We start from the raw sequence: 17,801 nt of genomic DNA on the forward strand, positions 1-17,801 counted from the left end.
ATCATCATCATTATTATTATGCAAAGTTGATCTCTGTCACTCAGGCATTTGAACCATAATGCTGTGGAAGAAGAGGAAGAAAATTGTCCTCTCTTCCCTCTCCCAGGCTGCTGGCATTTTTGCTCCTTGATGACGATCAACTTTCATTGAAGAGAGAACTATGGAAAGCCTGTGGGACTTTCCCCTGCAGTGAGGGGGCCTTCAGCTGGGAAATACCTAACAATCTGTTTCCTATGTTGTAAAGAGCAACATGCATCAGTCTCTTTCACTTCTGTCATTTAGTTTCTCCCGAAAAGAGCAAGTCTCACCCACTTGTGCAACATGCGCAGAGCTCTGATACATTGCTGTCAGCTTCTCTTCCTAAGCCAAGGTAAGTTTTCAGCTATAACATCCCCTTCTTTTACAGGTGAGTTTGTTGTTTGAATGATTCTTCTGATCACAATGCAAACTTTTCATAAGCCTTGGATACTGGGTTTTAATAGTCTGGTGGGTTTTAATAGTCGCTTTGTGTCTTGCAGTTTGGCATGTGATTTATGGGATTTCTGATGCTATAGTAGAGATTGTGGCAACATGCAATGAGGATGCGCTGCTCCCTTGTCAAGTTGTTCAGGATCCACAGGTCACGTATAATGAAATCTCCTGGTACAAGGTAACCACCTGTTTGTTTGCCTTCCCACATATAACTACATTTTATTTAGTGCCTAGTGGAGGGTTAGCATCTTAGTGGGTAAAGCTGCTGCCAGCCTGAGTAGACAATATTGACCTTGATGGACCGAGGGTCTGATTTGGTATAAGGCTGCTTCATGTGTTCTTGTGGTGGTGAGATTATAATGTGTGGACGGGAACAATCATAAGCTCCTCTCAGTCATTATTCTTTACCACGAATATGGGGACAGCGCTCTTTCCTCAGTCCTGATGTGCCCTTATTCTGTTCCTCAGTAGATGTGGATCAGAGAACCATGATTTTCCAGGGTTCCAGTTCATGGGTACGGAAGCTGACAGGGCATGTCTTGTCCCTTTCAGACAAAATTGTGTGTATCGGGAGGGTCATTGGAGAGCATTCTCTCATATGTATAGTAAAACATAAATAGTGAAAAGGGGTTAGGGATACAACCAGAAATAAATGTGCAAGCTAGAAAACGTGTCACCAGAAATGTGAGAACTGCTGACTGTATCCTTGATTTCCTTTTCATATGTAATTTTGACCCGAGTTCATGCCTGAAGTCCTGTTCACAAATTACAGTGCTCATGTACAATCCATTTACAGTGTACACTGAATTTTTCTTTAAATGGGCATTAAATAATTCTCATGTTATGTTAAAAGTATGCACAACTCAACTGATTTCAGCTCTATGTTTATCCTGGTACTGCGCCCCAGTTTCATTTGTAAAGTGAATAGATATTGGCCCATTCTTATAAGCAGATGTACTAGGGCTACTGGTATCCTGGTGGGGGAATGGGGGGTCCCCTGCTCCCAGCCTCCATCCACTGCCACCTCTCACCTGGCTGGCAGGGGGGACGGTATGGGGAGTGGGCTGAGGAGCTCTGCAACAGGCACTCTGGAGCACTTCCTTGTTGCACTGGGAATGACATCATTTCTGGCACAACATGGAGGTAAAGACCCCCACATAGGGCTGACCGCCCCCCCCCGAAGTTGATTTTTATCAAATCAGCCCCGCATGGGGGCCATCACTTCCTTATCATGTCAAGAATGATGCCATTCCTGGCATGACAAGGAAATGTTCCCGATGCATGCACACACCCCCACGCATGCATCCCCCCCCACCTCTCCGTCCCCTGATTTGGGTTTCAAGGGATCTGGCAACTCTAAGATGTACACACATAAATGTAGAGTGTACATGTGTTCCCTATAACGTGTGAACAGGACTTGAGAATAGTCAAGTGTAGAAGAAAACTGTATGTGAAGCAGTCTTAAAACCCCAATATTCTGATCAAATTGTGTCAGTACTGTGCTACAATCTAACGTTAATAATGTTAAATTGTTAATAGTAGTCGGAATAGTAGTAATTCAGAGTCATTCACATTTCTGTGGTGGTTTCTGTGCTCTGTTATTCTCTTTTGCATAACTGATCTATGTCTCACTCTGAAGGTTTGGGTAGGGATGGCGTGAAAATGACAGAGTGCAGCTAAGCAACCAAATTGTAGAATTAATCACTTTACAAAAAAAAAAAATCTATTGAGGGCCTAATCAATAAACAGTGTATAATACTCTCAAGGGACCAATTAAACAGTAATTTCGACAAATAGTATGACATTTCAGACTGTAAAGTTCAAACAGTTCTTAGGTTAAATGTCTTGTTCAGGGTCAATCTGAACTGTGTAGTAAATGTGGACAATTAACCTTTGACTTTTGCAGATTTTTTAAAAAAAATGCCGATGATGGGACTGAGTAGAGTGCATTTGCTGTTTGTGTAGAATTAATGATCTGACTATAAATGTAACAAGTTTTTGCTGGTGTTTCTTAACAATTGTTGGACATTGCCAAGCCATTTCCCTGACACTGCTAACACTGCTATGTACTCAAATCAGGGTTGCCGTTCTTGTCAAAAAAACACTGCTAATTTGTCTAAAGACAATACAGTGTAGAAATCCAACACACATACTGAGTTTTACAATTTCTAATATACACTAAACTATTTGTCTAGAAAGAGATTAGAAAAAGAAGATAATAAAGTCCCATAACTATTGATTTCATTTAACATTATCATACAACTCATCAGGTGTGCTTATTGTTAGACTATGGAAAAACATGAATCCATGTTCTGTAGCCAAAAAACCTGAAATCTAATTATGCAAATTTAAAACATGGCAAAAGCACATTTCTATGAATTTTCATGTGGGATTTGAAAAAAAAAATGTTGCCATGCCATCTGAATGCATACATTCATTAATTTTGCCATCAAAAGATTGAGCATTACCCCAACTATAACAGAGGAAAGTGTGTGCTTACATGTTACATTGCGTATGAGTGCAAAAGTAGTATCTAAAAATTCCATTGGATATAGTGATAGCTATGAACACAGACAGCTTTAAAAAGGGGGTTAGGTCCATCAATGGCTACTAGCCAAGGTGGGCAAAGAGAACCTCCATATTCAGAGGCAGGAAACCTCTGAAACCCAGTTCTAGAAGGCAGTACTGTGGAGGATCTTGGTGTCTGCAGTCTGTTTGCCATCCAGGGCTACTGGTTGGTCACTGTATGAAAGATGCTGGCCTAAATGGGCCACTGGTCTGATCCATTAGGGCTCTTCTTTTGTTCTTATGGGGGTTCTCCCATGCCGATGCTCTAGCTATCTTCATCATAAGGACATGCAAAAAATACTTCTAAGTAAGGCAGAGCAGCCACAGAGAGCTGTGGAAAGGGGAGTTTCTGCAGTCCTCATATGATGGGGTTCTTGTTGACTCCACCAATTCTAGATTGCACTATGTGGCACAGGCCTTGCTTCTCTTGGTGTTTGAAAGGTCGAAGATTAAGCCCTCTGGAGGAAGGGGAAATTCTGTGTCACTCCTTTTATCTGTTGTCACAGAAGCTGAGGGTTGTGTGAGAGGCAAGCGTGACTGCCATTTAGGGAAGGGATCCCGCTGGCAGTGTAGCCAAAGGCCATCACCAACCATATCAACAAGTGTCACTTGGAACACTTCTCTTAAGAATTGTATCAAGAACGCCTTGCCTGCCAGTCCACACTGGACAGGCTGGCTATACAGCTGTGTTTCCAGAAACACAAATGGGGTCTTTTTAAAAATTGGATAAAACACAGAAAACACTGGAATGCATTGCAGGGCAAGAGTATCCTCTGGTTCTCCGTAATATAGGTGTGAATTTATAATGTCAGTTCAACAGAAAAGAACTAACACACAATCAGCCCCAGTCATTGCGAGTATGCTATCTTTTATATACTTAAAAATTATTTATACCACACATTTCTTCCCAGTGAGGAGTCGCAGATCACAATACTGAGATCCTCCTCCTTCATTTTTTTCCTTACAACAACAACAACCCTGTGAAGTAGGCTGAGTGAATGGTTCAAAGTCACCCAGTAAGCTTCTGTGGCCGAGTGGGGATTTGAACATGCATCTCCCAGACTACTACTCTACTACCAGTCTACTACTCTAATACCACACTGGGTCTCCTAAAATCCCAATAGTCTAAAATCTTGATTCCAAGGTAACCTTTTTAAAGATGGTTTTTAAAGTGTATGTTTATTTATCTGTTGTCCAGAGGAGTTAGCCATGTTAATCTGTAGTCGCAAAATAGTAGAGTCCAGCAGCACCTTTAAGACTAACCAACTTTATTGTAGCATAAGCTTTCGAGAACCACAGTTCTCTTCGTCTGACTGGACTCCTGTCTTTACTATTTTGTATCTGTTATGTATCAATGGCATTACCACAAGCAAATATAAATATGTCAAACCCTCTCTCCGCCACCTTTTGCTGTTCAATTTTGGTAATGGTTTGTTTCATGAAGACAGGCAGACGGGCACTTCTCAGAGGGATATTTTCCCCTTCAGGCAAACATTTTGCTTCAGTAATTTCCAGTAATCAGTAAGATAACGAGTTCATTTTTATCATGTGAATTGATACAACATCCTGTATGCCTATTGGGTAAAATGTGATGGGGGAGCCTTGAAATTTGTGTGAAATGGTTCCTGTTAATTAATGGAAGGGAATGTGATAGTGGTTACACAAACCACAGGCCTATCCAAAGAAGATTTTTCATAGTGTGGTTTGTATGTGGGGAAATAAAATAAATCTGAGAGTACAACATGTTGAGCTCAGACAGATATGAAGAAACTAGCCTATAACATTGTGAAATATGTTTGCTAACAGTGTTCCACATCAAGATCTGCTTTGATTTTAACAAGCATTTAATATATTTACTTCATCTACAATAAAATCCTAAGCAGTTACTCCAGTCTAAGCCCATTGATTTCAATGGGCTTAGACAGGAATAACTTTGCTTAGAATTTCACTGCTAGTTGTAAGCCAGTGTATAATCCACCTTGAGCCTCAGTGAGAAAGGTGGACTATCCTACTATATAAAAGGCTAAGAGTGTTCCAGACAACTCACTTCCTTCCCTGATGTGCCTCCAGAGGGTGCTGCTGTGGAGGAAAGCCCAGATGAGGCAGCTAGACCTCTAGAGAGCGCATCACAGCAGGAAGCCCAGGCTGGGATCAGGAGCGGAGCAGGTGGCAATGCCGGCCCCCTTCACTCAGCCGGGATCAGGCGCAGATGTGTTGGCCATGCCCACCCTCCTGCATTCATCCAGCCGGGATCAGCGATGGAGGAAAGAATGCCCACCTTCCCACCCTCCCCTTTCTAGAGCCTGTTGTATTTTTTCCCACAACGGGATTTGTTGCTAGTAAATGATATAAATAAAAAATAAAAATAAAATGAGACTTGCAGCTGGATCATAAGCATGTTTACTCATAAATAAGCAAAATCAAATAAGATAGCTACTACTGAACCTTGAAGTTCCTCAGTGTCATGCATGTGGTGCCTGATACAGAATGCAAGAAGGAGAAGGGCTTCAGCATCCTCCTCCGTGCCATTTTTCTGACCTCAATTGTCCGGGGGCACTGTTTGGCCCATTTGGGAAATTCATATGAAAACTTGTGAATTTCCCCACTGGACCCCGCTGTGTCATAAAGACACAGGGTAAATTAAATGAAATGTTACCGAATGGGTAGGGAAACACAGGGCTACCACATTCTTTGTAATGTGTAATTTTGTCGTTCTAATTATGATACAAGAATGAGTTCTTAAATCTCATTCTGTTATTTATTTAAAATGTTTATACGCCACCCTCTTAACGCATTGTTTACAGGACAGCTTTCCACAGTTCAAATTAAAACAATCTTAACCATAAAAATAACAATGTATAACAAAAACATTTACAACTAAAAAAGTGGGTGTGTAAACAGCAGCAACAGAATATCAAAACCAGCACAAGGAAACAGTAAATAAGAGGCAGCATGAAGAGATCACAAAAACTAAATCAATCAAATACAGGCCCCAAAAAATCAATAAAATAGTTTGGGGCAGGGAAGAGAAATTTTACCCGGATCCAGAGGCTCAGAAGGTTTGGGGCCTTGTAAACTAATGTTAGTAGCAAATTCTACAGCTGAAGCACCACAACAGAAAAGGCCTTGCTTTTGATACTCAGAGCCAAGCTACAAGTGACTCCTTACACAGGTTTGACACTTGTCAGCTTACCTCAAGTTTTGATGGGAAATGTAGGCATCCTGGTTTTACAGCTTGGCTCTCCATTACAGCTGCAAGACCAGGATGCCTACATTTCCCATCAAAACTTGATGGAAGCTGACAAGTGTCCAACCTGGGTCAGGCGTCACTTGTAGGTTGGCTCTCATCACCCATCTTACTTCCAAAAGTGTGGATATATGCAGCATAACTTCTGTAGCTGATCTTAGTTAACAGGCAGGTTCATATGAAAGTAGGTGGTCCTTTATGTACTCTGGTACCAGAACATTTAGGGTAGGAGTCCCCAGTGTGATGTTGGTGGGTGCCTTGGCAACCACTGACACTTTTCCAGGGGCCCACAAAGAGTTTTTAGAAAGTGGGAGGGGGCAGATGGGCTTTTGCCCAGCAAGGCTTCTGATTGGCCACTGGCCATTCGGTTAGCTGAATGCAGCAGCTGCCACCACAGCTCCAAGATCTTCATTGTGTGAGTGAAGGTAAGCTGCAGCAGCCATTGTGTGGCTGGCTCTGCCTCCTGCAGCAGCCATTTTGTGGCTGTGCCCACCATGCTGTATCAGAATTCCAAATGTGCCCACAGGCGCCAAAAGTCTGGGGATCCCGATTTAGGACTTTTTAGCTAATAACATGATGAATTTTGTCTGGAAGAAAATGGACAGACAATATAGGTCTTTCAAGCCCATGAAGTTATATTCCTAGTAATTCAATGGGCAAATAACTTTGCTGTTGTGTTTTGTGCCAATTACAGCATCCAAACAGTTTTCAAAGGCAAGTCTATGTACAGTATATTACTGTAATCTAAACTTGATGCAATCAGATCATGGATAACTATAGTAAGGTAATTTCAACCCTAGGACCTTTTGTGCACAGAGGTAAGAGTTTAAACTGCCATCATTTGGATATAGCATCATAAACTGGCAGCTGATTGCTATGGTAACATATCTATTAATGTTCAATCTAGTAAATTTGTTAGGTGTTCACCTAAAGAGGTGGAACATGCTCTTAAGTAGTTTTGGAGATGAAGGTATGTTAATGCTGACAATAGATGTGGTGTGTGGTTTTATTTTTTACTATAAATATTTTACTGATTACTTTAAATTACAGTGGGATTTGGGAAGAAGTTATGCAAATTGTCAAATTGATTCTGATGTTTTCTGCTAATTAAGCAGTTTAGGAAGAAGGCTTTTAATGTTTATATACATGTTGCCAGAAAAAGCAAATGAGAAACTTTATATTCACGATGCAGAATTGGGAGTGGGTGGGTTTAAATTCCAAAAGCAATTTCAGGACTGTGGATTATTTATAAGAAATTAATTAAGAAGAATTTTCTAGCAAAAGCCCTGCACATGTGTGAAGATGGATCTTGCTGTCAAAACTGACAATTTACCACTAGATGTCTCCCTAGGCAAAAAAATTATTACAGAGTTGTTCAACTGTGAAGGCAAGTATGTTAAGGGAGAAGCGTATTGCATTGGGATTAAAGAGAACTGTCATTGAACAAGACAGTAAGAGAGTTCCTCCAAAGTATATAAAATTTGTATGAATTCAGAATGAGAACATCCAGATAGAGATCTATACCTGTATTTATACATCTTTCATTTCCCCAATAGATCAGACAGGCAGTGTTGATGTCTACCTTGGTTCTTCTTGTTTTTGTTATGTTTTGAGTGTATTATACATGCATATATTTACATCACAGGGAACGCTTCACACTCCTGAACAGCAAGTTATTTATTACCACTCACGTGCTCTCTCAAAATGTTAAGATGGCACCATTTTCTTTGAAAGTCATATATGTGAACCTTTTTTTGAAGCTCCACATTCAGCATCTTCAGCATGGACTTTGTAACAGGGGTGACAGCATAAAGGCCAGCTTGTCCATTGGACAAGTGAAATTGGGCCTCAGGACCACTGTTCTCAGAATCTGATGTCTAGGGTATTTTCTCTTTCTATTTCCAGTGGCTACCCTTTTACAGGAGGGCTAGGTTGCTAGGCAACTGCAAAAGACATTCTGTGGCCATCTTCAAAGGGGGTTGATTAGGAATAGTGCCAGTTTTTGGATGGTAGCTAGATGGGTCCAGAATATTGCTTCACATTGTGTCTGGTACACATACAGGGAACACTTATGCTTATTTGCATAAAGTTCTTGGGTGATTTTACTTCATACCAAGAGCTCATAGTCAATTAGTCAAACCCTCTAATGCTCTTCTCCTTCCAGCCTCCCTCAGCCCTTTCACAATTTATGGCTGCTTTCACACAGGGGCAGGAAAAGCTGCTCCTACTGTATAAGCAGCACTGAGAGGGATTGATCAAGATGGGTAGCTGTGTTAGTCTGTCTATAGCAGTAGAAAAGAGCAAGAGTCCAGTAGCACTTTTAAGACTAACTACCACAAAGTTGTTGTAGATTTTCTGGGCTGTATGGCTGTGGTCTTGGCATTGTAGTTCCTGACATTTTGCCAGCAGCTGTGACTGGCATCTTCAGAGGTGTAGCGCCGAAAGACAGAGATCTCTCGGTGTCAATGTGTGGAGAGGATGTTAGCAGGTAATTTATATCTACTCAGGAAGGTGGATTTGGGCTGAGTCATCCTGTAAGAGTTTCCCAGGGTGTGTGGAATGCTAATAGGGGGAAGCTTCACTGTCTCCTGAGGTTCTTTTGCATATGGATTGGTGGTTGATATGCTAATCTTATCTGCAGGGCTATTGTAAGATGTAGAGTATTTTGTTAGTCTGGTGTTTTTCAGGACTGGAAACCATGCCCTATTCATTCTTAAACACTCTTCTTTCCTGTTGAAATTGTGCCTATGCTAATGAATGTCAATGGTTTCCCTGTGCAATCTGACAAAGTAGTTGGATGTATTGTCCAGTATTTTAGTGTCCTAGAATAAGATACTGTGTCCTGTTTGAGTTAAGCTATGTTCAGCCACTGCTGATTTTTCAGGTTGGCCAAGTCTGCAGTGTCTTTCATGTTCTTTTATTCTTGTCTGGATGCTACGCTGTGTGGTCATGATGTAAACTTGTCCTGAAAAACACCAGACTAACAAAATACTCTAATCTTACAATAGCCCTGTAGATAAGATTAGCATATCAACCACCAATCCATATGCAAAAGAACCCCTCAGGAAACAGCGAAGCTTCCCCCCATTAGCATTTCACACCCTGGGAAACTCTTACAGGATGACTCAGCCCAAATCCACCTTCCTGAGTAGATATAAATTTCCTGCTAACATCTTCTCCACACACTGACACCGAGAGATCTCTGTCTTTCAGTGCTACACCTCTGAAGATGCCAGTCACAGCTGCTGGCGAAACGTCAGGAACTACAATGCTAAGACCACGGCCATACAGCCCGGAAAATCTACAACAACTAACGTTCTCCGGCTGTGAAAGCCTTCGACAATATAACTACCACAAATTTTGTTAGTCTTATAGGTGCTACTGGACTCTTGCTCTTTTCCACTGAGAGGGATTGAGGCATGCAGAGATGGTATTTACATGCCCCATCCTCATGCCACTCACAACTGCACCACCCTCTCCTGCCTCCTGCTCATTGCCAACCTGAGGACAGTCTTGCTTATTCCCCACCTGGCAACCCTCCTCCCAACAACAGCTGAGCCATGGCTCACAGATGAGCCTGGACTGAGGTTTTTTTCTTTTAAAGATCAGTTAAAGGGGAGAATGCATGAACTGAGAATCACCATTTTGAAAGCAGTAGTGAGCCCCACCTCCTTGAGACTGGCTGCAGGCTTAAAAGAGAAAGCCCAGAGAGCCCCATGAGCAAGCAAATAAATCCCTGTGTGGAAACAGAGTTTCTTAACATGGCACCTGCTACGTGTTTTTAGGAAGTGGATGGGGCTTTTGTATCTGATTGGCTGTGCAGATTTTTTTGTAAAAGTTACTTTGGCAGCAGCTGCCGCCAACACAGCACATGGATATTCACTATGTGGCTGAAGGTAAGGTGTGAATATGCAAGACAACATTTTTAAACAATATGTTCATTTTCAGAGGCATTTCAGAGGTATCTGCCTGAAATCTTGAAGAGTTACTATTAGAGCTATGAATGACCCCACTCCCAGACATTTTGTGGTTGGCTCTGCCTCCTGTGGCAGCCATCTTGTAGTTGCACCCTCCACTCTGTGTCAGAATTTCAAGGATATATGCTGGCTCAAAAATGTTGTGGACCTCTGGCCTACACTTTTGTAGCTTTTCCTTGATATATCAAAGTTTATTGACTGTTCTCTGTTAGGGGTGAGCAAGGACAGAAAGATTCAGTTTTCCAGCTTTAGAATTTCTGAAGCAGGAAAAAGAATCAGAAATAAGTAATAATAACTGCTTATTACCCTTGCTTGAGTATGCTCCGTGAAGATTTGGAGCACTCCAAAACTTCCTTTCCCTTTCCCTTCACTTTACTTGCCCTTTCCCTGATGCTTTAAACTTCAGCTGGCCCACTGGGAGATCCCCCCTGTGGGCCAGCTGAAGTGCAGAAAGGGCCCTTTCCCTGCCGCTTGCAAGTGGCAGGGAAAGGGCCCTTTAAACTTCAGCTGGCCCATGGGGATCCTCTTCTGCCGGTAAGCTGGAGCCAGCCGTGGGGTTTGAAAGTGCCCCAAAGCTCCTGAAGCTTTGATTCGGCATTTCCGAATCAGGGCCAGCATGCTGGTCCTGATTTGGACATCCCGAATCTTTACAAATCAGTTCTGATTTGTGTATTTTTTGGAATTGGAAACCCAAACCACACACTCTTACTCTCTATTTTAAGTGCAGGAACAGTAATGGCGTTTCCTTTTTCTCATTCTCTAGGGTTCTTCACAGTCTCTTATCATGTGGTCACACACCCCTCCCTAAACCCTTTCTTCTCCTAATTTGGTCAATTCCCTAGTCATTTGAGACATGTTCCTTGACTCACAAGCAATAAAAAGTAGGTCAAAATATTCTGTTGTAACCGCACAAAGTCAATACAAACTTAACAGTATAGACTTAAAAGTAGCCAGATTAAGGGTGTTTTCACACAAGATACTTATCTGAGCATCAGAACCTCTGTGTGTCATATATGCATTTTAGAAAATAGGCAGAGAGTGTTGGTGATAAAGCAATTGTAGGAAATGTAGGTTTTACAACCACATTACATAAAGTGGCAGCACTTAGCCTTTCATTTGAAATCACCCACTTGAAAATCCCAGAGCGAAGGAGTTCACCCGGTGGGGAATGACCTCCAAATATTGAAATTGCATAATAAATTAACAAAATGATAGTATATTTATATGGATTAGCATAGCCCATTCAATGTATTTTAGAGAACAAAGTAGTGTACTTTTGCTGGAGGTATAATATCTGGTTAATCAATACTTGCTCAAAAAAGAAGCACACATACATAATATTTAAGAAACATTTCTGCATTGTCCTTGCCTTCTGATACATTATAAGATGTGTTTCTTCCTAAATGCTGATTGTAATGACTGATGCAATAGCCAAGGTGTTTAACATGGGTTGTAGGTAACACAGACTGAGCATGCATGATGTTAAAATAGTGGCATACTTGATTCCTGCAAGTGAACATAAATGCTTAGGGTTTGACATTAAATGCCAATGTTTTGCAGATTGATGAAAAGAGTGAAGAATTGTCAAAGGTTGAATGGAAGGAGCTGCAGTATAATAAGGAATACAATGATTCAAGAGAACTTAATTCCTCTTTAGAGCTCTCCAACAGCAAATGGTATTCTCTGAGGATTAAAAATACTACAAATTACAACAGTGGGACATACAAATGCATCTTGGAAACCTCAGACAGAAAGTACAACAGAAGTAACACTATCACATTAACAGTGAAAGGTACTGTATAATTTATTGGCTGGGGTTATTTTTTGTTTTCTACAGCACATTAACTAATTCGAGGCACCTTTAAGTGAATGTATCATTTTTTTGTCTTCCAGGTTGTCCTGAGCAATTAGAAGAAACAAAATTTAAAAAGCACAGAGCAGAGCTTGTCTTGCTGTGCTCGCTTGGTCTTTTCTACTTGCTGCTCATTTTTTTTACCTGTGTAAGTTCTTTTCTCTTGTTTCCAACACATTCATTGGCCTCATCCTTGAAGGCAGGCTGCAATTCTAAAAACACTTTCCTGGGAATAAAACCCCATTCAATAAAATGGAACTTACTTCTGAGTAGGCCTGCTTAGAATTGTGTCCAGATTCACTTGGGAGATCATGAAGTCTTCATGTGTCAGTGCATTCTGAGTTGTGTTAGCTTTTTGGATAGCAGGATCAGAAGGGAGCTTTGATTTCTGAAAGCTTATGCCCTAAGAACTTTATTATTTATTTCTTTATTAGATTTTTATACTGCCTTTCCATCAAAGGAGGCCCAAAGCAGTTTACATTAAAAATAATTAAAAACAACAATAAATATATATAAATATTTGCTATATAAATATTATATATAGAAACTAAAAACATCACTTCAATTAAGGGTCCCACAGAAAAATCTTGGTCTCTAAGGTACCACTGGACTTAAATCCTGCTGCTCTACTGAAGATCAACATGGCTAACTACCTGAAAATTTTTGGAAGTAATCCTGTAGTGTACCCTTGCAGTAAACACTAAGTCAGGACTACAGAATGAAAGCAGATTATTCATGAGTAGCTGAGCCTCTTCCTGGGCAACAACTTTTCCTCAAACAAGTGCACTAAGCCAAAATCAGCCATTTTTGTGGTCAATTGGGCCTTATTGGTTCTTTCTGTCACCTGAGGCCTTCTGGGAAGAAGCTGCAGTACACCCTCATCAGCCATAGTGACAGTGCTGCTAGGGCCAGCCCAAGGAATTTGGATACCCTTGATGCAGGTAGGTGGAAACATGGTGCCCACTCTCCATGCCCCCAGCCTGTGCTACAGAGAGAAGCCACTGCCTGCTTGTCTTGCACCCATGGAGTGCAGCAACAAGCTACTGCCTGCCTTCCCCCCCCCGAATCATGTGAGGTGGCAAGTTGTGGTTGGAGGGAAGGAGGAAGGGTGTTGGGCTTGCCCCAGTTAGGGAAAGAAAGAGGGAACAGGTGCCCCACCCCTACCCACTGGCGCCAAAGTGTGTCTCTTGGGTAGAGAGGGGAACAAACAGCAATACAAACTAAAAAAAGCCACGAACAGCCCAATCAGCTGTTCGCGAACAAGCTGTTTGTGAGGCCCCATTCTAAATGAACAGGTGGTCATTGCAAGCCTCGTTCGTTGCTGTTCGTTTCTGTTCGTCAAGCCAGACAATCTGGCACCTGCAATCAATTCCCTTGGCAACCGGAGGCAGGGACTGCCTGAATTCTTTCAGAACTCCCGCTGTTGCCCTGGAAACCCCAATCTAAGCCCAATTTAGCTTGATAGGCAGGTCTTCCTTTCAAGTGTGGAGCTCCAAATTAGTTACAAGGAAGCAAAGAGCAGGTGGAAGGGGGGCTCCCAGCTCTGGTTTTGCAGACAGTGAGGGAGAGACAGTTGCTGTTGGCATTTTGAGAGAGAGACAAGGAGAGTGCATTGGAGCTTCAATTTTCTTTGTTTGTGGTGGGATAGGGATCTACCTCTTCAAGTTCCAGGGCTGCTGCCAGGCTCTGGGCCAAGCTATTATTTATTACTGGTACATTTCCTGCTGCCTGCTCAGGTAGGGTTTCTGGGAGTGGTGTGGTAGGGATCTTGATGGCTGGAGGAGAGCCTGCTGGCCCCCACGAGCAACGAACATGTTCGTGAACAGGTCATGTTCATCAATGTTCATTGTTCGTAGATGGCAACAAACAACGAACACCATGTTCTGGTTTTTTTTCTGTTCGTGCCCATGTCTACTTTTGGGACAGACCCCAGTGCCACAGATGGGTGGGAGGTTGAGGCAACCAGGCTGGTTGGTGCCCCTCAACCTGGGCTAGCTTTTCTTTTTCGAGACTGACAATCATTTGCAATGCTGGGTGTCATTCAGCAAAGGGTTTGACTTGGTAGATTTTAGAAGATGTTTCTAATCTGGAAACCGAGGAACTAACAGAAAATCTGTTTTCTACACAGTATCCTAAAATTGTGAAAAATCAATAGTAAAAGGAATCTCTGTTTCACCACATATAAAAACTATAAATATCATTTGCTGTTGAAGCTTTGTGGTTTAAAAAAAACCTGAACCTTATGCTAGCGATGACCATCTCAATGAAAAATTATATGTGACATACAGAAGTATGGGCCTAGAGACACTAAATCAGCTGTCATTAATCTTTAATATTGCCTAAACCTCAAAAAAGAACTTTTTGCAGTTTAATATATCCTTTACTATCTCATAAGTTATTATGTCTGTCTGCAAACCTCCTGGAGAATTTAAAGGCTCATTGGTCTATGGCAATATCTGGATCTATTAAGATAACATACTGACAGTGTTCCAGAACTAAAAGTGGTGTATGGGTAGCCTTTTGCAGATGTTCTAAGGGGGAAAGAGAGACATGTCTGTGTGTGTGAGATGAATCACAGTGGAAAGCACCATCCCAAACAATGTGCGTTAATTGAAACATAATTTGGAACCCTGTTTTTGAGATTTCCTTATTGTGTAAAGAAATATTTAAGCATACACTCTATTATGCTTTTGGCTTCATACAGGCATTGCAATGCACATGCATACATCGTGTGTTTGGTGGGGGAGGGTGTAAAGTTTGCCATCGCAGACTGACAGCTCTCTACATATGTTCGTTATGCCTTTACAGAGAGTGAAAAGGGATTCTGTAAGACTCCCAATCTCGGAATGGCTCGTCATTGCTTATGTTTCAGAGACACTTCCAACATGGTGCCAACATGACCAAGGAACTGGAGCAACTCCCTTATGTTGAAAAGCGAAAGTTCTTGGGGGTTTTGGTTTAAAGATAACTAAAGAAAGCCACATAAAGGTTTATAAAATTATGAAGAAAGTGGATAAAGAGCATTTTTCTTATTCTCTGATCATACTAGGCTGAGGATAGTCTAAAATGAAGACTGTCTTAATTTGCAAACAGAGTTCACTGTCACAAGCTACAGTGAGTGCCACTAGCTTATATGGCTTTTTAAGAAGATCCAGCAAATTCATGGAGTTTAGCTGTGCAATCCTAAAGAGTTACGCCCTTCTAAGTCCATTGATTTCAATGATCTTTGAACAGTGTAACGCTGCTTAGGATTGTGCTACAGGTCTATCAATGATTATTAACTATGATAGCTAAATGGAACCTCCATGATCAGAGGCAATATTCCTCACTAGCAACAAAGTCCATTGTGGGGGGAAATACAACGGGCGCTAGAAAGGGGAGGGTGGGCAGGTGGGCAATCCCTCCTCCTTCATCACTGATCCCGGCTGGATGAAGACGGGGGGGGGGCATGGCCACCACATCTGCACCTGATCCTGGCTGAGTGAAGGGGGGTGGGCATTGCCACCTGCTCCGCTCCTGATCCGAGCTGGTTGAAGGGGGGGGGCGGGCATTGCCACCTGCTCCGCTCCTGATCCCAGCTGGGTGAAGGCAGGGGGCAGGCGTTGCCACCTGCTCCATGCCTGATCCCAGCTGGGTGAAGGCAGGGTTGGGATTTGCCACATGCTTTGCACCTCATCCCAGCTGGGTGAAGGTAGGGAGCAGGCATTGCTGCCTGCTCCAGGCCTGATCCCGGCCTGGGTTTCCTGCCATGGCATGCACTCTGGAGGTCTGCTGCCTCATCTGGGCTTCCCTCCACAGCAGCATCCTCTGGAGGCGGACCAGGGTAGGAAGTTAGTTGTCTGGAACACACTTAGCCTTTTATATAGTCGGATATAACCAGATGCTGGTGATAAACAATGATAGATGGCCATCATCATTCATGCCCTGCTTGTAAATTTCTGGAGGAATCTGAATCCTAGACTAGATAGATTTTGGTCTCATCTAGTAGGGCAAGACATATATCCTTCCCACATCAACACAAACCAGAATCCTTATGGCTTTATTCAAGCTAATTTCCTCCATAATAGGTTTGGAAAAAACAGAGTGAAATACTGGTAAAATCTAAAAAAACCCCAAAGTGCCATCAAGTTGCAACTGATTTAGGGCTACCCCTATGGGGTTTTCAAGGCAAAAGTTGAACAAAGGTGGTTTGCCATTGCCTTCCTCTATATAGCAATGTCCCAGGTGGGCTCCCTGAAGGTACTAACCATGGTGGACCCTACTTAGCTTCCAGGCTCTGACAATCTCAGGCTAGTCTCTGGGCTATTCACGCAAAATATACCTAACTATAAAATAAGTTTTTCCTTATGATAAACTATTATAAATTTCATGCCCTTCAGAAGCAGAGTAGCAACCCACACCATAATATACTTTCATGATTACATGCCTGTTCCACAAACTGGATTGCTTAAAGCATTTAAAACTGGAATTGACGCATTGCAAGAGAGGTGTGGTTCAGTAGAAATAAGGCAGAAGTAAATTTTTAGAAACGTTTCAAGGGGAGGGGATGAATGGAAAAGTGCCCTCCAGTATAATCCTGTGTGTTTCAACAGTAAATGCCTCTGCGCTCACTGGAGCTTACTCACAGGTAAATAAGTACAGATTTGCAAAGCAAAGTTTTATAACGTTCTTATAAAACTTGGAAAGAGCTAAATCAGCATTTTTTCCTCACAGTATATGCTAATCTCAAGGTTTATTTCTTTCTTTTTCTAGACATGCCTAAAGGAGAAAGGGTCTAGAGATTTCCATAAATCTAGAAAGAGACCCGTCTCCACCAGACTTAACAGTACCTATCAAAAGAATGACTCCAACAGCACTGACAAAGACAAACTTAATCAGCATGCTCTCCCAGCTGATTTTCTTCAATCGGTGGAGACTCATCTATAGTCAACATCAAGACAGATGGATGATATAGACATTTAACATGTTATTCCTCTTCAGAGTAACTCGAAAGTCTCAGTTATCTATCAGCTACTTGCTTCAGCCAAGAAGATCATCAGAGAACAGTTCCAAACACTACAACATGAATATCAGTGACAATAACATGTTCACACAAGGTCAACAGTAGCCCAATTGGCTTGTCTAATTTCTTATTTTGGAGTGCAACTGATTGTTCTTAACTACACAAAAAATTATAGAAGAGGTCTGACCCTTTAAGCTTGGCAAATAAATTATTGGTTAAGCTTATTCTTTCAACAACTGTACACAACAGATGCTGCAGTACAGTTTCTTTGAGGGACAGATCAGCCAAAGACTAGGAGGAAACATTGCAGAAATCTTTCTTGTATGTAATATAATAAGCTTTGCATGCATGTGTATAGGCAGGTGAGTTCTCTCACTCCGTTCCTTGAACCATTAAGAGATAGCAATGGTCTTGTTTTGAGCTCTATGAGCAACTTTTGTGGCATTGAGTGACTCTACCTTTTGTGGATTAAAATCGATTTTCCTCATTTGTATGCGAGGGAAACTACATTAAGAGCATACCACTGTGGCTGATAAAAGCTAGCTATCTGATAGCACTGTATCTTTCTTCTACAGAGTGTATAAGATCCCTATTTTAAAAAGTACAGGTTCCAAGCAACAGCAGCAAAGTGCTAGGTAATCCATTAGTTATTTATTGGTCTGCCTTCACAGCTTAGATTATGGT

At 41.8% G+C, this 17,801-nt stretch overlaps 1 protein-coding gene across 1 annotated transcript; it reads left to right on the forward strand.

Moving 5' to 3' along the window:
* The first annotated feature begins 321 nt into the window (after window positions 1-321).
* Window positions 322-17,041, forward strand: CD83 (CD83 molecule). The gene is made up of 5 exons (XM_054985848.1): window positions 322-370; window positions 519-649; window positions 11,824-12,055; window positions 12,157-12,263; window positions 16,868-17,041. Exons 1-5 carry the CDS (start codon window positions 322-324, stop codon window positions 17,039-17,041), a joined length of 693 nt encoding a protein of 230 aa, XP_054841823.1.
* The last annotated feature ends 760 nt before the right edge of the window (window positions 17,042-17,801 follow it).

The sequence above is a fragment of the Eublepharis macularius genome, chromosome 7 (genome assembly GCF_028583425.1).
Source record: "Eublepharis macularius isolate TG4126 chromosome 7, MPM_Emac_v1.0, whole genome shotgun sequence".
NCBI lineage: Eukaryota > Metazoa > Chordata > Lepidosauria > Squamata > Eublepharidae > Eublepharis > Eublepharis macularius.

What these genes read in the sequence shown, in the direction of transcription:
- CD83 (XM_054985848.1), top strand. Translation starts at nt 322, where the DNA reads ATGCGCAGAGCTCTGATACATTGCTGTCAGCTTCTCTTCCTAAGCCAA. An exon ending in GCTTCTCTTCCTAAGCCAAG is followed by an intron (nt 371 to 518) that starts GTAAGTTTTCAG and finishes TGTGTCTTGCAG; the next exon opens with TTTGGCATGTGATTTATGGG. An exon ending in TATCACATTAACAGTGAAAG is followed by an intron (nt 12,056 to 12,156) that starts GTACTGTATAAT and finishes TTTGTCTTCCAG; the next exon opens with GTTGTCCTGAGCAATTAGAA.